Raw genomic sequence first — 25,131 nt, 5'->3', positions numbered from 1 at the left:
TCGAGCCAGGTCAATGAGCTTAGTCGTATCGAACAGGAGCCACAGTCGCTCGCGGACTGAACTGGCTCACGTTATCGACCGTAGAAGCAAAATGGCGCAAAATGGCGCGATGCCCTTTGGTGGACATGGTCAGAAGAGATCGGCGATTCGAACGATGTATAATACGACATGTTCCAGAGTGTGCCACTTAACATAAAGCTTCATATGTATGCCGCCATCTCCAGTTAATAATTGTCCTGTTATTGTGTCCACAATATTCGGCAAAAGTGGTCTATTTAAGTTTATATAATGAAAATAGTGGTTTCTAGGGCTTCTACGTAAACTCAGCTTCACAGCCATGCCACTCATTTTTAATATTTTTGCATCGAAAGTCTTACAAATTGATGTTCATCTCACTCTACTTTTTAGGGTCCGCCGGTGGTGTCCGCGCGCCTCTCGACAAACTTCGATTTTGCGGTCAGTTTTACCAAAGATAACTATTTTTTAGGAGGTAAAAATAGCACCATCGGATAGTTTGGAATGTTTTGCACACGATAAGACTGCTTTTTACTCAAAAGAAGAGAAAAATATTTTGAATTTATGCGTGCTAATTCTGAAAAAGGGCCACTGTGCAGCGGTAAGAAACATACGCATACCACAAGTCTCCGAGTGGCATGGTAAATGGCAAAAAAAAACTCTGGCGCCGGCGGCGGCGGTTGCGGCGGCCGGACCGCAGCAGGAGGGGGAGGATCTGCGAGGAATGGGTGGGTGGATACTGGATGACGGTCAGAGTAACACTTGGTGTATTATCATATATCGTTCAAGCGCTTAACCGTATTCCGGGCGGGCTCTGAAAGACTCTGAATCGGGCGGGGGCCTTTTTGGCCCCCGTCAGAACTCGAAAAGCACGAATCGTAGCGACAAACGGCAACGGCGTTTGATAGTTCGTTGAACGACTTACAACTTTTGTAAACAACTTTTTTGGGTCAGGTCAATATTGAGGTCGCCAGAGGTCATAACAAATAGCATGGTTTATAACGACCTACATAGATAGGTCAACTTCAAAATCTGACCGAGGAAGGTCACGCTGGGTACCAATCGGCGCGTCATGACCAGGCCAACGGTTTGGTACACTAACATCTATGTCTTGGAATTTTGATATCGATGACATAAGGTCAGGTCAATTTTGCGACCTTAAATTGAAAGTCACCTTTTTAGACGGAAGTCATTATAAACACTCTTAAGCACTGAATTACTTGTATCTTTGACACACTGAACACACTGAACATGAAAGTGGCACCCGTGACCCCTTTTTATAACCCTGAGGTCATCTCAGGTCACCAATGGTATCTGACTTTTTCGCGAATAACTTTTGATAGAGGCATGCTAGAGCGATGAATATACCTTAGTTGTGTTTGGCTCGACGATACGGATGAACTGATATGGAACTCAGCCCTTATCGGTTAGGTCATGATCTTGACCTAAGGCCAACTTTTCAAGTTGACCTTTCAAGGTCAATTGATAGTTCATTCCACTTGTCTTGACGAGAGGAACAAGATGCTGGTAAAGGGAAGTTCGTGCAAATTTTGAGACGAAAGTTATTGCCGAAAACTGGTTTCCGAAAATATCGCCTATTTTGGCATTTTTTGCGGCCACTGCAGGTAAAACCGTTGACGGCAAAACCGTTGACGGCACCCGGCATGATTTCTCTGAGCGCATTTATACAAATAATTTGTCTACATAGGATAGGGCCTTCTGTTTACAGAGGACCTCCTCCCCTGTCCCTTCCTACAGTGGGCGGCGACGCGGTTTGGGAGTCTGTTCTGTAAGTACAGTTTCCTGAGTTCTCAGTTCTCACTATCTATAGTGAGATCTGAGAACTCTCTATAGAGAGTAGCAGGGAACAGAAGCCAGAAGGTTATTTGCTTACAGTGGGCCTCCAGTCTCCACTCTATGTACTTAATATACGACGCTGTCTTTGACTACCGGGGGCCTCCTGCCCATAGAGGGCCTCTTATCTACAGAGGGCTTCCTCTCTACAGGTTGCCTCTTATCTACAGAGGGCCTCCTCTCTGCTGAGGGTGTCTTTCTCTCCAGAGGGCCTCCTTTACAGAGGGTATCCTCTCTACAGAGGGCCTCCTCTCTAGTCTCTACAGGGACCTCCTCTCTACAGAGGGCTTCCTATCTATGTAGGGCCTCCTCTCTTCAGAGTCTCGTCTCTACACAGGACCTCCTCTATACAGAGGACCTCATCTCTGCAAAGGGCCTCCTCTCTTCAGAGGGCCTTCACTCTACAGAGGGCCTCCTACCTACAGAGGGCCTCCTACCTACAGAGGACCTCCTTTCTACTGAGGGAGTCCTCTACAGAGGGCCTCCTCTCTTCAGACGATCTCCTCTCTACAGAGGGCCTCCTCTCTTCAAAGGGCCTTCTGATTTCAGACGGTTTCCTCTTTACAGAAGGCCTGCTCTCTACAGAGGGCCTCCTTTTTACAGAGGGCCTCTTTTTTACAGAGGGCCTCTTTTTTTACAGAGGGCCTCCTTTTCTTGCAGAGGGCCTCCTCTCTACAGGGGGTCTCCTCTCTAAGGGGGCCTCCTCTCTACACAGGGCCTCCTACCCACAGAGGGCCTCCTCTCTACTGAGGAGTCAGAGGGGCCCTAGCGGTCAGACACAGACACTAGTGGTTATTCACAGGAGGTGAGAAGGGCCCTAGCTGTCACTTGTTAGGCTGGTCAGAGGGCCCTGATTGTTCTGACGTCATTTTTTAGATTCCCGCGTGAATTTCGTTCGCCTTCGACGTGATTTTGGCCAGTTGGATTCAGGCAGAAAGGATTCAGGCCAACGTGGGCCTTCGGCCCACGTTGGCCTGAATCCTTTCGGGGGGGCCTCCTGAAAACCCCAAGGGAGGGGCGGGCGCCCCCTCCGCCCCCCCCCCTTGGCTACGTCCCTGGCCCAGGGAGGGGCGGAGGAATCCCGGGGGCCTCCTTTCTACAGAGGGCCTCCTCTCTAAAGGGACCTCCTCTCTACAGAGGGCCTCAGCCCTCATGCCTACATAATTACATACAACATAATGCATTCACTTGTGTTCAGTTTTCATATGGCCAGCGCGCTGGTATGTTTCTTACCGCTGCAGCGCTAAGAAACATATGCATATCACAAGTCACCGAGTGGCATAACTGGCAAAAAAAAAACTCTCGGGCGCCGGCGGCGGCGGCGGCGGCGGCGGCCGGACCGGAGCAATCTGCGAGGAATGGGTGGATGGATCTACAGAGGGCCTCCTCTCTACATATTACCTCTTATCTACAGAGGGCCTCCTCTCTGCTGAGGGTGTCTTTCTCTTCAGAGGGCCTCCTTTACAGAGGGCACCCTCTCTATAAGAGGGCCTCCTCTCTAGTCTCTAGGGACCTCCTCTCTACAGAGGGTCTTCAAACTTCAAAGAGTCTCGTCTCTACACAGGACCTCCTCTATACAGAGGACCTCATCTCTGCAAAGAGCCTCCTCTCTTCAAAGAGCCTTCTGATTTCAGACGGTTTCCTCTTTACGGAGGGCCTGCTCTCTACAGAGGGCCTCCTTTTTACAGAGGGCCTCTTTTTTACAGAGGTCCTTTTTGCAAAGGGCTTCCTCTCTACAGGGGGTCTCCTCTCTAAGAGGGCCTCCTCTCTACAGAGGGCCTCCTACCCACAGAGAGCCTCCTCTCAACTGAGGAGTCAGAGGGGCCCTAGCGGTCAGACACAGATATTAGTGGTTATTCACAGGAGGCGAGAAGGACCCTAGCTGTCAGGCTGGTCAGAGGGCCCAGAGGGCGGGCGCCCCTTCCGCCCCCCGCCCTTGGCTACGTCCTTGGTTCGTCCAGATCGGTCTAGTGGTTTCTGAGTTATATGGCTGCAAGAGTGACTTTCGAATAGTGTCGTCCTAAAAAAAGAGGCTGTTGAATAGAGTCGAACATTGAGCATCCTTGATAGATTTATCTGTTACAATTGCGACGCGATATTTATTTATGTTTCGGTGCGCGGGAAGAAAGAAGTGGGGGGTGAGAACGATTTCGGGATTTAGTATCATTTATTCTGATCTTTTTCCTCTAAGGTAAGCTAAATGCTTTAGGGGAAGGGGTAGTCGTAATGCAGGCGTCACACTTGTTTTTTGTAACCAAGAAGAGGCGCTATACCCAGAGATCAGTCTAATCCAAATCTGAATCAAACCAAACATAACCCAACCTGACCTAACCTTACCTACAACCTTGAGCCTACAACCTAAAACCTACAACCTTACCTACAGCACCTCTCCTTGTTTGCAAAAAACAAGTGTGATGTGATGCCTGCTTTATTAAAGGGACCCTCGCACCTTAACATTAGATTTGAGTTGAGATAGCCAAAATGGGGTCCCTGGCTCACAAATACCGGTTTCGGCACTCACAACATCGAGAAATGCCCGTGTCCGGACAATATTTCGTCTGACATTTTTTCGTCGGACAGTTTTTCGTCCGCAGATATTCGTCCGACTTTTTTTCGTCTCGCATTTTTTCGTCTGTACATTTTTTCGTCTGTGCATTTTTTCGTCTGTACATTTTTTCGTCTGTACATTTTTTCGTCCGGACATTTTTTCGTTCGTATATTTTTTCGTCTGTACATATTTTCGTCCGGACATTTTTTCGTTCAATAAATTTTACGTCTGTGCACCCAAGGTTTTGTGAAAACATAATACAATGCTATTCAACTGTGAGGCAAATGACGTCATAATAATACTCGGGGCGAAGCAGTGCAGTGCCGAAGGCAATGCCTTAGGAGAGATTACAGGCAATGGTAAGTCAAATATTTTTAGGTTAAGTGGTTGTGTATCTGGCTTCAGGCCGAAGGCCTGAAGCCTGATGCATAACCACTTAACCTAAAAATATTTGACTTACCATTGCTTGCAATCTATTCATGCAAGTAACTTTTTCCTTATCCCCCGGTAGGCAAACATCAGTAGGTAAGGTTAGGTTAGGTTAGGTTAGGTTAGGTTAGGTTAGGTTAGGTTACGTTAAAATTGTAGACGAAAAAATGTCCGGACGAAAAAACGCACGGACGAAAAAATATACGAACGAAAAAATGTCCGGACGAAAAAATGTACAGACGAAAAAATGAACAGACGAAAAAATGCACAGACGAAAAAATGTACAGACGAAAAAATGCGAGACGAAAAAAAGTCGGACGAAAATCTGCGGACGAAAAATTGTCCGACGAAAATCTGCTGGACGAAAAACCGTCATGGAATCAGAAATGCCTTAAATCGGAAATATTGAATTTCAAAACTGCAGCATTTTGATTCAGAGGGGCTAATGCATAGGAATACCCCTCTGAATGTGTGACGTCAGCGCAGATATCTAACAATTTTTAAATGTTTGACTAAAACGTTTTGTAGCACGCAGTGGTATATACTGCTTTGCGCGCAACAAGTGCCACACTTTCAGCTGCCAAACTATTGCTTCCAAATAAAGTTGCTAGGAGTTGGAACAGCGGAGGTCCCAAAAAGTAAACAAAAGTAAAAGTCTAATATCTTGAAAACTGGTGAATATTTTTCGGTGAAATTTGGTAGATATTCGTTTTCGCTCTTTCTGAACTGATCGACATCACTTTCATGCAAATTCATAAACTTTTTTGGAGGTGGGAGGGTCCCTTTAATTCATAAAATGTTAATTCACGTATAAAAATGTATTTGCCGTTTTTGTTCAAAAACTTTGTTTTTATGAAAAAGACGGGGTACATGTGAAAGTACTCCCACCAATGAGTGATGACCTACTCTAGAATGTTTTAGTCTAATATCTTCAAAAATGGCTGAGTTATATGCATAACAATCAAAAGTTAACAATTTTCAAATTTTCAAATTCATTTTCAGTAGGTATGTTCTTGACATCGTTCAGCATATGAATAGGACCATCGTACTCCTGAGCTCAGTGGTGGAGAACCCATTGACCTATAATAAGTACTTATTTTAGGTCAATGGGAGAACCAGACTGGAAAATATACACGTTATGCCGAATACGTCCAGCGTAGAAGCGGGATTGCGCTGAAAATTTCAGCGCACATCCGGCGTAACATTGCATGTGCCAAATTCAGCGCATGGTGGCCGCTTATTTTTTTTTTTTTGGCACAGGGCGGCCGTAGAATTTTTAGGCGGCTGGTGGTCACCAAATTTTTCGGCACGCTAGCCAATTTAGCAAGAGATTCGCCCTGCGGACGGCTCTGAAAAGAGTTCGGGACGAGACGTCCCTCACCCCGACCGTCGCGTGCTCCGAATCGCGAGCCGCCCCGAGTCTACTCAGTGAAGGAGCGGCCATCCAGGTGAGGCCTCCACCCTCGGCGCGGAGATAGGTAAGGAATACCATGCTGAACATCGCCGGGTGTCGTGAAGTAATCCTGCAGTGGGCTCCTGCCCACTGCGGGATCGAGGGGAACGAGAGAGCGGACAACCCGGCGAAACAAGCAACCGCCCTGCCCCCGGATGCCCGCTCGCTAACTCGGCCCTTTCACTGTGCAGCCTCGCGTCAATGTGGCGCGACCTTACCGAGTCCGAGTGACTATTCAAGCCACTCTTCGGGACCACTTTGCCGCTCCCCATCCCGGGAGAGACCGAGAGGACGCCGTTTCGGTGCACCAGATGAGGGCGGGTCACTGGGGCCGCTCGCTCCAGTACGTACGCCGAATCGGCTGTCCTGTCTCCCTTCTGCGACGTGCCAGCAGTGCCCGGACAAGCTGTGCCCGCCCAAAGCAAGGCCATATGCCCAAAGGGCTGATGTGCTAACTGCTAGAGCACGTGCTGCTCCGCTGTCTGGTCCTCACCGGCGCCCGCCAGCCTCGAACATACCGCTCCGCCGATTTTTGTGGTTCCGGAACTTCCGGCCCGAGCCTTGTTTCACGGCACGACGCTACAGTGCGCTACGCGTATTGTGGTATTGACTATTGGGCTTCCAAAAATTTCATTTAAAAAAAAATTGACCTTTTTTGACCTAAAGTGATCAGACCTCTGCTAAATTCAGCTGAAAATGACCTCAAATGACTTAGACGATACTGTTTTTGAAATATATGAGTGATATGGACCATTAACGTGTCACGTGACCGATACATGGCATAAAATTTATGTGACCTAGGGTGACCTGGCCTTGACATGAAAAATTCAAAGTCCAAGTTAATTACCCTCAGGGGATCTTCGGCACATATCAATGAGTGCGCAAACCAAAAATGAGCCTGATCGGACGTGTTAGCCGGCGGCCAGGCCCAGAGCCTAAAATGTGAACAAGCCAAAATGCGGATAATTTTTACTTTGACCTGACCTGTGACGTCATTGGTGACCTTGAGGTCAATGAAATTAGGTTTAGCTCGACGGTTGTCCAGACAGTCCAGGGCCATCAGCCGCCGTTTGAATTTTGACAATCGGCCCATTGTTTCGGAGATAGGAGGGGGGGGGCTCTGTAGAGCCCCCCCCCCCCCAGTCGGCTGCGTTATGGAAAATACCTCAGTCATGCGCTGGTTAAAGCCGCCTTCCTCCCTCAGTCCATTGTGGGTTAGGTATTGCCACCTTTTGTGGTAAAAACTGAAGAACTTGTTCCAGTTTGTGGACTGTGGACTGTGGATGTTCAGTCTGTTTGGCTTGGGCTAATGTGTATTTATAACGCTAGCTGGTGTGCTCGTTGCGTTGACAGTGTTGCCATGCTTTCACTTTGCAGTCTGGTCATCCACATTTATCTGCATTCCGCACTAAGACTGGGGGGCTAGGGATAGGGAGAAGTGTGGAATCAGGTACCTATCCTACTCTCCATTTTTCTGTTGTTCTTTCTTGTCTATTTCCCTTTTCCTTTCCTCTCTCCTCCCTCCCTCCCTTCTCTCTTCCTCCAACCCTCTCTCAATCTCTCCCTCTTTTTTTCTAGCTCACTCAATGTATATTTCACTGATCACTCCCTTACTTACATCTGATTGGCTCCCCTATTGAAGCTTCTGGGTGTGGGAGTTCCCTATTAAAATGCATTGGAAACATTGTTTTTCAGGTGCCAATATGATTAGCAAGAAAGACTTGGCAAAACTAATTGAAGATTTGAAGAAGGACAAGGTTCTTCGAACACAGACGTTTCTGATGACCAACAAGCTGTCGGCGGACTCTGTGGTGGAAAAAGACGGCGGGACGCTCCTGCATCTGGTGTGCAAGATGGCGGCCGAGAATGTGTTCTGGGCCGTTCGGAGGGGCGCCCGACCCAGCTGTTACCTTGCCAAAGACAAGCACGGCAGAACACCCTGCCACTACGCTGCCATCAACCTGATCAAAACTTCAAAAATGTCTGGTAAGCTATGCTACTTCATACCTTGGCTGTTTTTTTTTTCTTCTAATAATCATTGACGGCTTGCGCATCAATGTGTAAGTATTAGTTGACTCAAAGGCGCCTTTAGGAATTGGCGACAGTGCTATTTGCAATATCAAATTTGAGTGCTTTTCTGACAGAGCCTAAAGCTGACGGAACCCATTTATGCTACTAGAATCGGTGAACATAATACGCTCTGCTTCACTATCAACGACTATTCATGTGTGACTATTGTCCACCAACTGATTCTGCATTCTGTGTGTGCCACTCAGTGTTCCAGAACATCATCCAGCCGATGATCGAGGACTGTGTCGACTGTCTGCACGCGCCCGATAAGGACGGTCGTACGCCGCTGCACGTTCTCTCCGCTCACAGCGTGTGTGCCGACATGGTGCGCGCCCAGCTGGGCACGGTGCCACCCGCCGGCCGGCCGCCGCCCGACGCCTGGCACGAGAAAATCTGGGAAGAAATGCAATACGAAAACAGCAGATTTGATAAATATGACAAAGGTGAGGAAACGCGGGTATTTGTTATTGGCGCTTAATGACCTTTGTAGTCGGCACGTCCTAAAGCCTCAACAAACAAACAAACAAACAAACGAGTATTTGTTATTGCGATAAAGGTTGTTCTAAAAAACACGGTACCGTTTAATGTTAGCCTTGCGGCGCTTCTGGACGTAAGTCCTCCTCAGCGCGTGATATGCGATATGTTAACGGCTGCGGCACCGTTTCAGATTTCTCCGAGTACCTGTCGGACGACGCCGAGGACATTGACTCGTGGTCGGAACGGATCCGCGGCGAGCACGGCGCGCGCGGCCGCTCCAGTCCAGCGCCGCCGTCACCGGCCGAGAAGCGCCGCCAGCGCCGCGAGCGCGAGGAGCAGGCGCGTGAGCGGCGCCGCGCCGAGGAGGCCGAGCGGCGCCGGCAGCACGAGCAGGAGCAGGAGCGCGCGCGGCGCTTCCGTGAGGCCGAGGAGCAGCGCCAGAAAGACGAGGAGGCGCGCCGCCGGGCGCGGGAGGAGGCTCGCCAGCGGCTCGGCCAGACGCCCAAGGGCGCCTCCGCCAAGCTGTCCAAGGTGGTGCGCCGCTACCGGTCGCTGCACCACCTGGTGCACTCGGAGGACGGCCCGCTGGTGACGGCCGATTTCCGCGTGCTCGGCAACATCACCCTGCAGGAGACGCGCCGGCTGGTGGAGGCCGGTGCCGAGAACGGCAGCGAACGGCGCCGGGCCGTGCGAGACATGCTGCGGCTCTGGCACCCGGACAAATGTATGGCCAAAATCGTGCGCCGCATGACGGGAGACCCGGAGCAGGTGAAGTCGCTCGTGGTGTCGTTTGTTCAGCTGTTGAACCAGTTGCTATGAGCGCGCCCCTAGGACAATGGTGGGAGCCTCCGCGACAGGCTGTGTAAGGCACACGGTGCTACAGGGTGGTCGGCTGCCATGGTACACCGTTCGCAGGGCCGGGGGCCGGTGTGCGGACGTGTGAACTGGATGGGCGCTGCGCCGAGTATACTGTGTCAGTGCGGTAATGCGTTTAGGGACCTGATGAAATGCGACGAGTGACACGCCAACGCTACAGCTATCGTGATGGTTGCTGAGCAGACTACTTTTTGTGAGACATAGTGTGTATTGTCTGCCGAATTGCGTGTAATTACGCTAGAAGTCTCAGCGTTTTAATGACAGAATATAGCCCAGTTATGTATGTGCATTTTGTGACTTTTGTGTGCATTTGTATCACTGTTCCATCTTCACTAATATTAAATATAATATTTAGGTGTCTAGATGATGGATATGGTATCTATGCCAGCAGTTCGTTGACTTGGTGCACCTTAGAATTGATGAACTTATCTTTTTGTCCCCGCGTCCACGGTATACTCCTCACTTGTCTGATTGTATTTTTTTCGGCTTTTTAATGGATCGTCTACTGGAACATTCTTGGCTCAGTCCGTAGTCACCAAAGCCTTTACCCCGCCCCTGGCCTCTTTTCCTGTTCTAACAAAGGACTTCTCTCCCTGTCCCAGCATAATAGCATCTCAATCTGTTGGCATCCGAAGTGCGGACGCCCTAAACTCGTAAATCATCGTCACCACAGCGTGGTAGCAGCTGCATGACAGTAAAGCCCAGGGGTGAAGCCGACTTAGAGTGGTAGTAAAGCAAGTCACGCTTTCGCTGCTGCTTGTTTCCACAAGAAAAGGAAACTGGTCATGAGCTGAAATACGCTTTTATCCCCCTTACTGTACTCTGGAAGGCAGCCGGCAGGGAACCCCAAACAGGTGAGTTAGCAGATGAACCCCACTTGTATTATGGTTGTTTGAGGTTAACATAGATCTGCGTTTGTCGGTAGGTTTCCTCCATTATTTTTGTTGTCATTTGACATTTATTATGCTATGATGCGCTATGGACTCATAATTTTAATTTCGTTACGCTAGCCTGCGACAGTTCTGGCGCTCTAGTTTCAGTTGTGATTCTTGCAATCCGCGCGGACAACAAAATAAGTGTGTGTGTTGTGTGGATTCGTGGGTTATATAGCCTTGATACGAATATATTGTGAAAAGAAGAGCCGTGAAAGGCAAGATAATAAGAATATAAAACCTCATTTCATTTTCTCTAAGATCTATCAAGAATCTTGGTGTCGTAGACTCAAGGCTATGGGAGGGCTGCTAAGACAAAGAGGCATTTGGTTGAATTGACCATTCAGCATTGATGTTGAAAACCAAAAATTGCACGGTGAACAGAAATGTAGGGAATTGAGTGTGCATATTTTTATGCACAGTGCACATCATTGGTACTGATGCCATGCATGGCAATAGTCTTGCATAGATCATAGGATGAGATAGCTGCAAGAGTGCAAAGTCAAGGTATGTCTGGGACAGATGGACATTAGTCATTATCTGAGTCAATTCGATGGTAAGGTCTAATGATATATTATGATGACCAATATTGTGGCTGAAGTGTGATTTATTTTCAGGCCTCCGATCATGGATGAAAGAACAACACGTTTTACAGGCCAGGAGAAGTTCTTCTCCTGCAACACATTAGTTTGTCTCTTACAAGCTCTTAAAGGTCACAGCACTACTATTGAGCTCAGAAATGAGTCAGAAGTCTGTGGAGTGATTGACTATGTTGATGGGTAAGTGGGTGAGGAAGTCATGACTGATAAGCCACTTGAACTTAGTGTTGTTTGTCACTCTTGAGTCTTGTTGCACACTTTATTTCAGTGTATCAGTTTGCAGCCTCCAGGTAGAGATCATCATTCAAATTTTAATTAATGATGCCTTGAACATTATTAACTGAAACAGAGAACTGTTAAACCAAAATCCAAAGTTATATCATGCAAAACTGTTCCCACTGATGTGACTCTTACTTGATAGGTTTGTTTTGCCAATGATGTAACATGTTAACCTTAGTGTGCTTTCCTGGGAAGTGCTTATCTCAAATAAGATTAGAACATTAAATAACAAATAAATGGGCTAGAAATTCTGCATTATGGAATGCTACCTCTCTGACTGATTTTTCAGAACCTAGCTTCTTCATAGCCACGGAAAGTTGTAGAATGAAAGCTTATTATGCATCAATGATGGGTGCTGGTGCAGTTGGCCAGAAATATTCAATTACGATTTTTACCTTCCCTTACGAAAGAGCCAAATGCATTAATCCTTATCTGAATGTCAGCATCCAGCATCCAGAATCCCATGACAACATCTCACTGAAACCTTTCCAACCACTCGTGTCCATGAGCAGGCCTCCTGGCCTTGTGTTTCAGCTTTATGAACGTGACTGTACGACCGGCACGGTTCACGGATGCGGCCGGAACGTGCGCCAGATTCGACTCGTTCTTCGTGCACGGACGACAGATTCGCTACGTGCACATACCAGACGAGGTGAGAGGGGAAGGTGTGGGGAGGTGAGCGGGGAAGGTCAGGGGAGGTGAGCTGGGAAGGTGTGGGGAAGTGAACGGGGACGGTGTGGGGAGGTGAGCGGAGCGGGGAAGGTTCAAAGCGATGTGAACAGGGAGGGGACAGTCCCAACTCCCATACTAGAGATACAGGCAGAGTGAAGGCTGAAGTCATCTGAGGACAGTCCTTGATGGCGAGCGCCGAACGGGACAGTTCCAGTCCAGTCGACCGTTCGGGTATTTACTATGGAAATTAGTCGGACTCCGTGGACATTCGGACCGCGACGGCAGCGCCACCTACAGATGGCGCTGTCGGCGGACTTTGATGCACAATTCGGCCAGGAAGTGATGGCACGCTCCGAGTTTTGGCGGTAGGTAGACGTGGCGAAATAAAAGGGAGGTTAGCTGAAAAGTTTGTGACCTCATGCATACTTAAGTCAGGGGCTGCGTGAGATATTTCACTCATTCATGTGCTCCTAGTTCCTGCTTTGGCTCTTTAAATGCGCTTTCGAATTCTTGTCAATTTAAGTTCAGTAGCATCGTGGTTCTTGGCCATTTTGGTAAATAAAAATATCAAGCGTAGCCATTTTCTTGCGAGAGTCACCGTTTCCAAGTGCCATTTTGATTATTTAATTTAAATTTCTACAATTTATACCGAACCTAGGAATTCCAAGCATGCAAAAGGATGGTCAGCCAGGCCAAAGCTTTGTCCCACGCATGTTACCCAGCTCTTGAATTTTTTTCTAGAAGTTGTATGTTTTGTGCGTCTATTGGAACCAAGTGAATGGTAACGCCTCATTATTTTGGAGATCATGATAACATCGATTTTGGCTGATCATTGGCTGATCATAGCACACATAGTTGATCAGACGCTGTATTTCCGGAATAGAAATATTGAGAACATTTCAGTGTATTGATTTTTTTCATATGAACCCTGGCTGGTGTTCATCTAACCTTCAAACCTCTCCGGGCTCCGTGCGCCGAACAGGGTCGCTCCCTAACACAGGGCTTAATGTATTTCGACACAACATTTCGCTGTGAGCCCTTAATTAAGAGTATGGTGTTAATCACAAAATATGAGGAGAGTTTCGGCTCAGTAAGTCGAGCCGAGGCTGTACGCTCCTCCCGGTCCGCTGTGCCCCGCGCGGCCGGCGCCGTGTAACTGGCGCCGTGGCCGCCAGGTGTCACCCCTGTCGGCCATCCGCCGACAACTGGAGGTGAACCAGCGTGGTGGCCGTGCCGTGCGCTCAGACGAGGCCGATCAGATGAAACGCTCCCGGCGCACCAAGAAGGCGCAGGCCTACACCCGCGAAACGGTGCGCGCGATGGCCTTCCAGGAGGGTTCAGCCGGCGCTGCCGCTGGGGGCTCCGCTTCAGGGAGCTCCGCCGCGCCGCCGCCGCCGCCGCCTCCGGGAGGACCTGACGACGATGCTGATTTCGTGTGACACCGCCCTGTTCTGTTCTGGGACTCAGCTGGAATGAGGAAGAGGCGAACACACGTTTGGTACCTGATTGTGCTGATGAGCATGGCTCGACGGCCCGGATGGGGTCATGTGGTACTGTGTTTGCATTTGTGTGACTATAGGAGCGATGCCTACTCGTGTTGGCTGTGTCGTTAGATCAGCAGTTACTGGCGAGGAAGTGCCGCTGCTTCCTACCTAACTATGTACGGTCTGCAGCACATCGATACGGCTATACGGACGGCCGTGGTTCATTAAACTTGTCTGGAATCGGGACATGCTGAGAAGTGATAAAGGCTGACCAGTGACCCGTGATCTAATTTGGTTTTGAATTTGAAGTCAGTGCGATCCGTTGTAGTCATGCGATTCATCTGAAGTTTTGGTTCATCTCATGACTTGCCAGGTGTGTATTCGTTGTGATGTGTGCCTATAAATGCGTCTGTTTGCTACCTGATATTGTTTTTTCTAATAAACAATTATAAACATGAAAGCAACGCTTGTCAGAATGTCTTTCACGAAGGTGCATTCCATTTTTTTCATCTTTTGGCTCTGGACAGTGGACACCGCAGGGGAAAAACGATACAAAGTGAAACATGAGGGTATTGATTGTCCATGTAACATTTAACACCACAGCTTAAAAAGAATTTGGCATACCCCGATGTAGGGTGACCGCCTGCCAATACCAGCGAATCCGACAGCTCAAATTACCTTCCGTCGAACTGCGGCGTCTCATCCACGTGACCTCTGCCAGACGTCACCAATTTATCGTGACATTAATCATTGTGAGTTATTTTGGCGGCCATTCCAGTCCCATCAAGGGCCCGGGTCGCCGGCCTTGCGTGGGTCGTCGTCAGAGGGCCAGTCTGGCTGGTTTCCAGGCCTTGGGACCGCTGCTGCCGCGCTCTGCTCACCGGCAGGTGGCACTCTGACGGCCGAGGGAGACTGGACGGGTCAGACCGAACTCTTAGAAAGCCGTCAGATCCTTTGGGGAGCTGGACAGGTCTGACAGTGGGTCAGCGACCCTGGGCGGGGGTTCATACTCTTCGCAGCAGACAAGACACTGGGGAAAGGTTCTGGGAAAGGCTACACGCTCGCGGGGAAACTGGGCGGGTCAGGGAGAGGGTTAAATTTGTATGGAGGAAACAGGTCAGGTAATATGCCGGATCTGCGGAGAGCAAGTCAAATACGGGTCGGATTTGGTGGGTTGGTGGACATATCAGAGGATCGTCGGCAGCTACTGAGATGGCACACCGATCAGTTGCAGCTCCGGTCGGATCGGGCAGCACGAAGGTCCCGAACTCCAGCTTTTCCTGACTTGGAGGTTGGGAGGAGACTGGGAGGTAATAACTAGGTTCAGCTTCAGTGGGACCGATCGACAGCAGACCATTGGAGACCGGACAGTCCAGGTCCAGTGCCGGGTCAGGCCATTGCTACCGCTCGGGACTGGCACGGGTGACCCGTCCCCTGCTGCCACCGTCCAGCCGCGGCTGCCGCCCGACTTAGCCAGCCGCCGGCGTGCCCCCTGGCTGGCAGCCACAGCAGCCCGTTTGGATCCGTCCTTTGACCATTAATCACCTGTCGTGCGCAGGACTGTCTGGCAGCTGCTCTGCACCCGTCCAAGCTGTATTTTATCAAATAATCTACGAATGGAATTCTTTTCCTGCTATGGGAGCGCTAGTAAAACAATATTTCAGTCGTATGTTTCCCGGCAGTGGAGATACAAATCGAACCAAACTTTCACTGGGATGGGCAAGGGATGGGAATTAGTATCTTCGTAACTCATAAGATGTCGACTTTCTGTACAAGCTCGTACTGAAGCGAACTTCGAAGTGTGTAATGTGTTCTGGTGTAGGTAGGTATGTAGTGGACGCCGTACCGGGAATGTATGCCTCAATATAATGAAAACTCGCCGTTTTAATTGTATTTTTATTTACAACAATTCATTGGCTTTCATGCCATCATATTGACATTCTATGACTGACACTCCATCTGAATGGAAAATGTGTTTACACTTTGAGCTGCAACGCAGCTTACTGGCTACGCAGAGCTCTTCAGTCGAGGCTCCGTGCCATATTTAAGACACAATGGTATAAAAAAATCATGTTTGCGCGCTATCACTTGCCTAAGTACACATAACTTGCCCAGTTGCAAGTACTTTCCGCTCACCAGGTGCGCCCGAAAATTGGCGATCTTTATCGGCGAGTTACAGCTAGCGCTGGGCCTTCAAATGGGCTAGCGAGCCTGACAACGCGAGTCCTTTCCCGATTGTTAGCGGGGGATGCAATCTTCTGCCGCCTGCTACAACTATATCCGGAAGAGTTCCTGCGCAAAATTAGAGTCAAGGTGTCCCACGGGCTGATACATGCGTCGGCGCTTGTTGTGCCTGTGTGATGCTGCCGTTCTCGGTCGGGCCTTGTTCAATGTTCTGGACCACTACTGGATTGCACTACCCTGCAATGAACTAAACTGTTCTACACCGATGGTGTTCACTACTCTCGACTAAGCTTGCGGACTGGAACTCTGTACTAGAGGTGTCCGCTCTGCCTCTAAGACGGCTAAGATGGGCCGTGGAGCCCCGCTCTCGCTGGCCGGCCGGTCCCGCTCACTGCGCGCCCCTGCTGACCGCAGTCTCACTGGAGACCGGAGCGCGGCGGGCGCCGGCTCCTACCTGGCCGGCATCAGCTCACTGTCGTCAGACAGTGTGATGTGCGGCACGGTGAGGGGCGGCGGGCGGCTGTCTCTGACCTCCTCTGGCCGCTCGGCGCTGGTGGCCTCGTACTCGCCGTCCTGGGCGGGAGACACGCGGCCCTCACACGCACTGTCGCCGACCCCGCCGGACTCGGCCGAGCCCGGCTCCGGTGTTGTGGACGGCTCTGCGTCACTGTCGTCTTCCCAGAATCCCTTCTTTGGTTTCACAGGCGCTGGCTCTGTGTTTTCTTCCTCAGAAACGTCCCAGAATGAGAACGTTTCTCCGTTAGTTGCAGGGGTGGTATTCGATGTTTGATCGGGTGCATCTTTGGGATTAAGACTAGCCGGTATTCGATTGTCGGTCTGATCTTCTGATGAAGTTCTATCTTCTTCCTGTTTCGAATCGTCTGGGGCTAGTGTTTCGCTTTCGGCACTCGTGGTTTCGCTAATTCTACGTTTGATTTCATCGTCATTTGAACGAACAGGTGAGTCATTCTCATTAATGACATCCCAGAAAGAAAAACCACTGTCCTTTTCTTTAGCATTGTCGTTCTTTATATCACTTTGACTTCTTGATGTATCATTTTCTTCTGCCTGATGCTCATTTCCATCACGATTATCTCCAGGTGGGAGATTCTCTTCTGGCTGGTGCTGCTTGGATTCAGAAGTTCCTTCCGTCTCGGAGGGGGGCTGTTCGTCGGGAGCAGTATCGCTCGCTCCCTCGGCCGTCGGGGCAGCCTCGGCCGAGCTAGCCGGTGACGCTCTCTCTGGTGACCCCGACCGCGGAGTTTGCACCGCAGATGCCATGGCAGATTTGTCGTCCTCCCAGAAGTCCTGCTCTGTGCTCGCCCAGAAGTCGAACTCTGATTCCGACTCGGGGGCCAGAGACGCCACGTCCGACATCTGATCAGAGGACTCGTTCACCTTCATTAGCAAGTTTTCATTCTGTTTGCCCCCGCTTTCTGGTGCTGTCTGCTCTGTGTTTCTGTCGACGTCTTCCTCTACCACTATTTTGACCTCCGGCCATGCAGGTGGGGCCGGTGCCTGGGTGCTGTCCTGTTTCTCTTCTGTGCTTTCTTCGTCATTGTCATCTCCCACCTCCCATTTGACAGGAGCCCCTCCGGTGTCCGACTCGGCTTCCCTCTCTGAACCCTCGGCCGAGCCCTCCGCTTCCTTCCCTGATGTTGCTCCGTCCGCGGCCGCCTCTGGGGCTGCAGTGAACACCACTCCAGCATCCACTCCCACAGCTCCTCCCACGGCTCCATCAGACTCGCTGATCTGCGTCAGGTTCTCGGCGCTGTGCCCCACCCGTGCGGCGGCGCCGGCCGACTCTGGTCGCAGCAGCCAGCCGGCGTCACCCTTGGCCGCTTCCCTGGTCAGCTCCATGGAACGGCTCTTGTGCAGCGGCGGCGGCGGCAGGCCGAGCTGCTCCATGGAGCGGCAGCGCGCCGGCTGCTTGTCGCGCCGCTGACGCTCCAGTTCCTCCAGCAGGTCGGGACGCACCTCGCCGCAGCCGGGCCGCTCCGACATCCCGTACTTGAAGCGGATCGTGTTTAGTGGCAGCAGCAGCTCGATCATCTTATCGTCGTCGCGGCGCTGTGGGAGAAAAGGGAGGGGCAGAGATTGTCAGAGTCAGACCATCGCTGGCATTTTTTTTTTTTTTTTTTTTAACGGACGACAATTTTCATCTCCGCACCTTTCGATATTTCGCAGTCTCTGACATGGTTTGACACTTTGTTACCAATTTCAGAGAATTACTTATGGCTGTGTCGGGGTCTGTTTTCGTTCGCCAGTTCAGCGCCTGACCGGACCCTCTCTCCAGTCGCCGGGTTCCAAGACAAACACCAGTGACGAGCGACAGTCGACGTCAGCAGTCGGAACGTCGAGAACGTCGCATGCCGCCACAGAGACGGTCTGGGCTCGCTCGGACGGGGACGCTCTCTGTCTGACTTTCTCTGTATCTCTGTCCCTGTTTCTGCTTTTCTTTGTCTCTTTTTCTCGCTCTCTCCTATCTCTTTATCCATAAGTCTCTTTCCGACTTCTTTTGTCTCTGTATCTTTCGGATTTTGTTTTTGCCTCTCGGAAATGGAAAATCACGTCAGGTAAGTTACTTTGGTCATGTCTCCTTTCGAGAGGCCAGTGGTCATGTTTCTAATTGAATATGGTCACGTCATGTGAGTTCAAATGTAATGTCAGCGTACTCTCATGGATAAGAGAAGCCGTCAAGGACATGGACAACAAGCCAACTGAGAGGGATCACAAGACGGGATCACCTGACAGGGACCCCCGAGAATGATCACCTGAGAGAGACCACCCCGGCTGGAGCCACCTGATCGGGACCATCAGACCGGGACCACCGGGGCTGGTCCGGGCGGACCTCCGCCGTGGACCAGCGGTCTCGGGCGCCGCGCGCGCCGGTCGCCAACACTCAGCTCGGCGATATAAATAGCCGCGTGGCGGCGCACCGTGCACGCACCCGGCGCATACCGGCTGCCAGCCGCCGGCCGCGCCCCCACCCCGCCCCCAGGACGACCGGAGGTCAAGGTCGCCACGCTCAAAGGGGGGGATGCGACTGGGTTCAAGTGCTGACAGTTGACACTGACGTGTGAATCGTGTGGCATAGCCACAATCCTCAATGGACGTGGCGACCATATGACGACACAGACTGTGTGTCTGCACGTGGAGACACGTGTGTGTGTGCGTGGTTGAATGTTGCCAATTGCATGTGTCCTTGCATGTGTTCATAAATGCATGGTTGGTCAGGTATGGCGGCGGTGCGCGGGCGTGTGTATTGTGAGCTACACATCGAGCTGGGGGCTGCAGAGCCGGCCTGGAGGGCCGTGTCGCACCGAGCTCGGTCACAGGTCGCGCCACCTGAGGAATGTGTCCCGTGCAGCGGCGCTGACGTCACGGCCGCCACCCCCACGTCACGTCACGTCACGTCGTGTTTATCTGGGCTGTCAGCGGGCCGCCGGCGAGCTGCAGCAATCACCTCAGAGAGTGGCGCAAGGCAGTCATGAAATACCTGCCCGGCGGCGGATGGCCCGCTCGTAAGACACCGGCGGATACATTAATCGGACGGAAAGGCGAAATTAACGACTCCGAAAGGGATTTATTTATCGCTCCTGTTTCTCGCATGTCCAAATGTGTCCTAGAACGATTTTATTCAGCTGTGTTGGTATTTCTTAGGAAAGCAAATAAATGACTTAACCCTCGCACGACCAGGCCATTTCTCATAACACGAACGACCAGGGGGGGGGGGTTGTTACGACCCCCCCCTGGCGTTTCGAAACGGAAGGTCGTAGAGCTTAGCGGAAAAAACCAACGGATTGCTCTCAACGAGATCTCGCGATTGGTGGTATATTTTTTGGTCCTAGGTCAACATTTGACCTACTTTTGACCGGTCAAAGGTCAAATTTTCGGAAAAATAGACTTTTTTTCAAATTTCGGCGGCGATTGCGGCAAAACGGTGGGAGATATCGACTTGAAACCTACACTATCGTGTTCCTTGATCAATTCTCTATCGTTTGGTATGTATTTCGTTTCCCTAGCTCTAAAAATGGCGCGTTGGGAGCGCCGGAAGTCGGCAAGGTCACAGTCGGCGGCAGAAATTCGAAAAATCAAAGTTTAAATTTTTGAAATCTGATTGTATTTTTGGATTTGGGAGGTACATTTGCTCCCTATAGAAGCTAATATTGCTGCATATTCCCATTGAGGTGACAAGAATTAGCAAAATAGTGGTTCGGGCGCTTTTCAAAAATAGTACCGGACGCTGTTCCTCTTGTGACGTCATAGCTCCGTGACCTGACCTGACCTGGTCAAATTTCTTATACCATATGATAGCCAATACTTGCCCCAACATGCATGGGAAGTTTCATCACGATCCATCAACCGATGTCCGTACCACCGGCAGGAAACCTCGGGCGTTGGCACTCAGTTTGTGAAAATCCGGCCGGAGGCTGTACCTCTTATGACGTCATAACTCCGTGACCTGACATGACCCGATCAATTTTTTTTCGGCAAAAGATGCGCAAAGGTTGCCCCAGAGGGTATTGAAAATTTCAGCCCGCTACGACAAGCCGTTTAGCGTGCACTTTGAAAAAACCTCAGGGGGGGGTTGATACAACCCCCCCCCCCCTAGGCGTTCTAGGGTTATACCACTCTAGGGCCTAGGCAGTTTTGCTGGTGTCTGCATGGGCGAACGTCCCTCATTTGGGATAAACCATTGACGTTTGGAAATTCCAGGCATATGACTAACATATTATGCCGCCAATATTTGCCACACCGTTGCTTTTCTTCTGGGGTCTCTCTCTCTCTCTCTCTCTCTCTCTCTCTCTCTCTCTCTCTCTCTCTCTCTCTCTCTCTCTCTCTCTCTCTCTCTCTCTCTCTCTCTCTCTCTCTCTCTCTCTCTCTCTCTCTCTCTCTCTCTCTCTCTCTCTCTCTCTCTCTCTCTCTCTCTCTCTCTCTCTCTCTCTCTCTCTCTCTCTCTCTCTCTCTCTCTCTCTCTCTCTCTCTCTCTCTCTCTCTCTCTCTCTCTCTCTCTCTCTCTCTCTCTCTCTCTCTCTCTCTCGGCCGTCTGTCGGCGTCGGCGGGTCGCTTGGGGAGCGCCGCTTACACAAGGAGCGCCAGTTTGGCACGGGCCGACCGGCGCCGACACGAGGCGGACTGGATCGCGACGGTGGGTGGCCCTGGACCGGCCCGGCGCCTGACATTCCGACACGCTGAGTCGCCGCGCAGCGACCCTGACACTGGAGACCCCCGGCGCGACACGACGAGGTTCAAAACATGACGCATGGGTCACGAGATTCAATGGAAATGTTACTGGATAGAATAAAACTTGGCTCACCTGAAACAGCATTTCTCCTTCGAAGTCCAGGATGTTGTGCTTCCGTCCTCTCATAAGCAGTCCCACGCATTTGTCATTGATTTGACTGTATAACTGCAGGGAAAAAAACAGTTCTGGTTACTGCCAAGCTGTGTTGTACTGCAGTGGAAAACTGTCAGGCCCGTCTATATAATGGCTAAGAAAGCACCTACTTGTAAACAACTATTTGAAACAATTTCAGTAGATGACGGTCTGTCGTTGCTATCAAAGCAATGCGTGACACGTGAGAGGCAAATCGAATGCCAAAACTTACGAATGCAAAGATCAATATCACCAACAAGTGTCTCCCTCCCCCCCCCCCCCACACACGTCTGCGGGTAAACACCTACCCTGAACACATCCCCGAAGCAGATGGCGCCGCGTCCGTCCGGCGAGCGCACGCCGCAGTCGAAGATGACGTCGCACAGCTCCACCATGTCGGAGATCATCTGCAGCTGCGCCTGCCGACCTCGCTCGGCCGTCTTGCTGCCTTCCAGCGGCCTGCGGCGGATGGAGGGCGGAAGTCAGATGTCTTTGGTTCTGTGATGTTGAGGTACTGCGGTGCCACTTGTACGGGACACCTGGTTGATTGTACTGATTGCCGATTGTTTTTTTATAACAATGTTCCATTAGATGCGTGCTCCAAATTTATTTTTGTTTGTTTTGCGTAAGCTTTTTTGGGTCTTCTTTGACGTATAAATTAGGGACAAATGTTTGTTTTGATAGATACAGCATGGCTGCACTATAAGGTACGTATATATGTGATGCATAAAGTTGTTATGAACTATCCAAATTCCCACAGGTGGCACTTTTCCCCTGTCAACCTCCCTGGAAGGTTTGTGACTCACTTGCCGTAGTCGGGGTCGTCTCTGGAGAGTTTTCGCCGCGTGCCGGAGCCGTCCCAGTCACTGAACGGGTTGATCATCTGGTTCTCCTTGTGCATTTTGGCCTTGTTGTCGAACATGGACATTTTGGCCCCGACGTCGGAGAACAGGCGGATGTTGTGAGGCATGGCGGTGCCGGGGTGGCCTGCTGCTGGCCTTCTGAAACGGATAGACCGGACCCGTGTAAAAAAATAATGTTGTGTCCTCAGGTTTTATTTTTAGGTGCTCTTTGTTATAGCTGAACCGGCACATCTGTTTCTCCCTTTCGACACCATCCATGCGATAAGCAAATTAAATCCGTTTAGAAACATAAACCCCGGAAAGATGAATCACAGAATGTTACAAAAGCATTTCATTTATGGCCGACTGCCGAGCAAATGTTACATAGTCCGGATCACTTTTGACCCATCAGTCTGGGTAACAACGGACGCTCCTCGACGGCCCGGTGCTCCCTCGCCCTGACTCACGCAGCCATGTCTGGTTTATTTTGGTGCGGTGCGGCATTCCTCGACAGGTAAACAGCCCTCGGGGCGCGCTATTACCGTCCTTGGCGGCAATAGCGGCGCGGGGCCGGAAACGCGTGGCATCCGACCCGCGGACCGAGCGAGCCACAAGCGGATACTATTATAAATCCACGACATCCGACCCACGGACCCAGTGAATTTCTGACCACGTGGGTTCCGCCAACGGACTCAGCGAACTAAAGACGGAGACTATTGTAAACTCATGGCATGCGACCCACGGACCCAGCGAACTGTAGGCGAAGACTGAAAGAAATGCCAGCTAAGAAGCGAGCGTATCATATGCACGTTTACATGATCTCGCAGCGCCTTCTTCTTATCGATCGGCTGCCATTTCAGTTCACGTGTTTTGGTGCCGTGTGTTTTGCGTCTTTTTATTTGTCTTTGTTCTCGTTCCTTCCTGGCAGCGCCAGACGCGTTTGAAGATTGTTCTTTGTTTTGGCTTTCAGTATGGGAAACGTGCGTGCTGGGTGATGGCTTCGTCTAAAGACGGTAGTTGCTCTGGTTTAGTCTTCTCATTGCCTACTCTCTTCTCTCATTTCTCGCTCTTATCTCATTCCACACATTCCAAGGCTTACAACTTCCGTTCGTCCCCACCACCGTTCTCTCAGTGCGAGCTGGAGTCTTGCGGTACAGTATACCTGCAGGCGCCTGCTTTTACTGCCATCTACCGGCGGACGATGACACTGGCCGCAATACCGCGCCTGTGTGCAGTCGCGCATTGGACAGATGGCGCGCCAGACATATTCGAATGTTGTAACATTGAGGTGCGATTGTCTGCGATGATTGAAATCACTCGGAGGCAATCACTAGCCACAGTTGCTGAAGCCCCGTTGGGAATGTCTATGGCGACGGGCTGCGACAAATTTCAAGTCGTTACAGACTAAGGAGCCCTCTGCCTCGCCTCGCGACAGGTTGGGGTGCCTCTTCAAATATCCCGAAGCCGTTGGCAAGGCAATCCGTGTTTTGAAGAAGTCACGCAGCTGCCACGTGCTTCGAAATAAGGTGGAGCGGGTCGCGACAACAGGCTGTTGCTTAGACCGGTGGCACTATTGGCACCTCCATCACGCATTTTATGCGGCGGCAAGGAGCGCCGACATTCCACGTACTGATTGTGGTGGTTTTCTGTTTTCTAGAATCGGAGTGGGTTGAAATGCTGTTTGGTGCCGCATTGTTAGAACACCGAAGAGAAACGAAAAACGGCGACGTAATTCGTCTTCGTGTGACGTATTCATAGTTCATACCTATTTGTCTTTTTATATTTTAGAGTTTTATCGTTGTCTTTGATTTATAATCGAGATGGTCCTTTTTATCACAATTTTTATCAGAAGTTGAACTCTTTAACGTAGTGAATTTAACGTCACCTAAGTTTTTAACTTTTATCTATTCCGGTGCCTTTTTGCATGGAATTGTTACACATAAGGCACTTGACATTCCTACATTTTGCAGTGTTTGTTTTGAAAATAATACAAAATAAATTAATACATGTGTGGTATTTTGCTGAAAATATGGCAAGAAAATTGAAAGAAGCAACCAAGATACGGTGACTTAATAGGCATTTTTGTTGGGTTCACGGAAAATGTGAAAGGACGCCCACATCAACATCGATGAAAGTTGCGATATCGATAAATTCGCATTTACATTTTGTGAAATGCTTAACCATTAGGTACTGTTCAACCAAACTGATAAGTAAGAATTTTATCGAATATTGTGTTGAGTTTCAATGTGCTTTATACTCATTAGTAATTAACTACATAGGTACGACGTTAGTCGGTTTGCAAATGTAATTGCAAACGCCACTGCTCACCGAGTGTAGAATCCACCACCAAACGGCGCTCCTTGCAGCTGTACCGCCCCACCCTCACACCGGTCTCGGGCACCTCCGCGCGCCCGTCGTCTGCGTCGCTCTCGACGCGGCCGACTGGCGGAGCCGCGTCGGCACCGACGGCCGACCCGCGTCCGCACCGACGGCCGCCGCTGACAGCTGTAACGTCACGGCTGCATTCCGCGGCGGCGCCGGAAACGCGCCGCCAGCGCCGCTGGAGCTGCCGACGGCGCTGGAGCTGCGGCTGGCACTGCTGGCCCGTGCTGGCTGTGGCCCGAGTGACCCGTGATGTAGGTATAAGGGGAGGGGGCGGCGCCTGGCAGGCTCAGTTTTACAGCTGGGTGAGCTCACACCTTGGTGTGTGGGTGAAGATTACGTCCGGCGGAGCAGAGCGAACCGTATTCAGTCCGAGCCTCTGAAACTGTGGACGGCGCGCCAGACATTCCGCAGACAACATACCGCAGAGTCTCGCAGAGCTCGGAATGTTGCCAGGACAGGGAAAAATGTAACGTCCAAAGCTCTGCCTCTGCGAAACAGTTGCAGGTCGTTGCCAACACCGCACGCATCTACCGGGATATCGTGTGCTGCTTTTCTTGGTTGTTCGTCCTAGTCTATTCAAATTAACATTATGAGCACGCCCACATATACTATCTACAAGAAAAGTGATTATCACGTGAAATGCAAGTGAGCT

At 50.6% G+C, this 25,131-nt stretch overlaps 3 protein-coding genes across 9 annotated transcripts; 2 read left to right on the top strand and 1 right to left on the bottom strand.

Annotated features, from left to right (window-relative positions):
* The first annotated feature begins 3,958 nt into the window (after positions 1 to 3,958).
* On the top strand, positions 3,959 to 10,011 carry LOC122374740 (NF-kappa-B inhibitor-like protein 1). 3 transcript variants are annotated; one of them, XM_043353676.1, is made up of 5 exons: positions 3,959 to 4,060; positions 6,107 to 6,294; positions 7,995 to 8,285; positions 8,576 to 8,812; positions 9,037 to 10,011. In XM_043353676.1, exons 3-5 carry the CDS (start codon positions 8,003 to 8,005, stop codon positions 9,663 to 9,665), a joined length of 1,149 nt encoding a protein of 382 aa, XP_043209611.1. In that variant the 5' UTR covers positions 3,959 to 4,060; positions 6,107 to 6,294; positions 7,995 to 8,002; the 3' UTR covers positions 9,666 to 10,011. The 3 variants fall into 3 exon arrangements, with proteins under 3 accessions (XP_043209611.1, XP_043209612.1, XP_043209610.1); XM_043353677.1 differs by lacking the exon at positions 6,107 to 6,294 and having other exon boundaries at positions 3,975 to 4,060; XM_043353675.1 differs by lacking the exon at positions 6,107 to 6,294 and having other exon boundaries at positions 3,988 to 4,007.
* Positions 10,012 to 10,815: 804 nt separating this feature from the next.
* Positions 10,816 to 14,148, top strand: LOC122374739 (U7 snRNA-associated Sm-like protein LSm10). Of its 5 annotated transcripts, none has more exons than XM_043353670.1 (4): positions 10,816 to 10,872; positions 11,272 to 11,433; positions 12,067 to 12,184; positions 13,380 to 14,148. In XM_043353670.1, exons 2-4 carry the CDS (start codon positions 11,282 to 11,284, stop codon positions 13,641 to 13,643), a joined length of 534 nt encoding a protein of 177 aa, XP_043209605.1. In that variant the 5' UTR covers positions 10,816 to 10,872; positions 11,272 to 11,281; the 3' UTR covers positions 13,644 to 14,148. The 5 variants fall into 5 exon arrangements, with proteins under 5 accessions (XP_043209605.1, XP_043209607.1, XP_043209609.1 ...); XM_043353672.1 differs by lacking the exon at positions 10,816 to 10,872 and adding an exon at positions 10,944 to 10,976; XM_043353674.1 differs by lacking the exon at positions 10,816 to 10,872 and adding an exon at positions 10,949 to 10,958.
* Positions 14,149 to 15,570: 1,422 nt separating this feature from the next.
* Positions 15,571 to 24,555, bottom strand: LOC122374741. The gene is made up of 5 exons (XM_043353678.1): positions 24,423 to 24,555; positions 22,059 to 22,253; positions 21,561 to 21,711; positions 21,193 to 21,285; positions 15,571 to 17,942 (listed from the first exon to the last, which is right to left on the bottom strand). Exons 2-5 carry the CDS (start codon positions 22,220 to 22,222, stop codon positions 16,323 to 16,325), a joined length of 2,028 nt encoding a protein of 675 aa, XP_043209613.1. The 5' UTR covers positions 22,223 to 22,253; positions 24,423 to 24,555; the 3' UTR covers positions 15,571 to 16,322.
* Positions 24,556 to 25,131: the final 576 nt, after the last annotated feature.

This window comes from Amphibalanus amphitrite, unplaced genomic scaffold (genome assembly GCF_019059575.1).
Source record: "Amphibalanus amphitrite isolate SeventyFive unplaced genomic scaffold, NRLGWU_Aamphi_draft 001704F_arrow, whole genome shotgun sequence".
Lineage (NCBI taxonomy): Eukaryota > Metazoa > Arthropoda > Thecostraca > Balanomorpha > Balanidae > Amphibalanus > Amphibalanus amphitrite.
This window is presented reverse-complemented; position numbering and strand designations above follow the sequence as displayed.

What these genes read in the sequence shown, in the direction of transcription:
- LOC122374740 (XM_043353676.1), top strand. Translation starts at nt 8,003, where the DNA reads ATGATTAGCAAGAAAGACTTGGCAAAACTAATTGAAGATTTGAAGAAG. An exon ending in CAAAACTTCAAAAATGTCTG is followed by an intron (nt 8,286 to 8,575) that starts GTAAGCTATGCT and finishes TGTGCCACTCAG; the next exon opens with TGTTCCAGAACATCATCCAG. An exon ending in ATTTGATAAATATGACAAAG is followed by an intron (nt 8,813 to 9,036) that starts GTGAGGAAACGC and finishes GCACCGTTTCAG; the next exon opens with ATTTCTCCGAGTACCTGTCG.
- LOC122374739 (XM_043353670.1), top strand. Translation starts at nt 11,282, where the DNA reads ATGGATGAAAGAACAACACGTTTTACAGGCCAGGAGAAGTTCTTCTCC. An exon ending in GTGATTGACTATGTTGATGG is followed by an intron (nt 11,434 to 12,066) that starts GTAAGTGGGTGA and finishes CTTGTGTTTCAG; the next exon opens with CTTTATGAACGTGACTGTAC. An exon ending in ACGTGCACATACCAGACGAG is followed by an intron (nt 12,185 to 13,379) that starts GTGAGAGGGGAA and finishes CGTGGCCGCCAG; the next exon opens with GTGTCACCCCTGTCGGCCAT.
- LOC122374741 (XM_043353678.1), bottom strand. Translation starts at nt 22,222, where the DNA reads ATGCCTCACAACATCCGCCTGTTCTCCGACGTCGGGGCCAAAATGTCC. An exon ending in GACGACCCCGACTACGGCAA is followed by an intron (nt 21,712 to 22,058) that starts GTGAGTCACAAA and finishes CATCCGCCGCAG; the next exon opens with GCCGCTGGAAGGCAGCAAGA. An exon ending in AAGGAGAAATGCTGTTTCAG is followed by an intron (nt 17,943 to 21,192) that starts GTGAGCCAAGTT and finishes TTTCTCCCACAG; the next exon opens with CGCCGCGACGACGATAAGAT.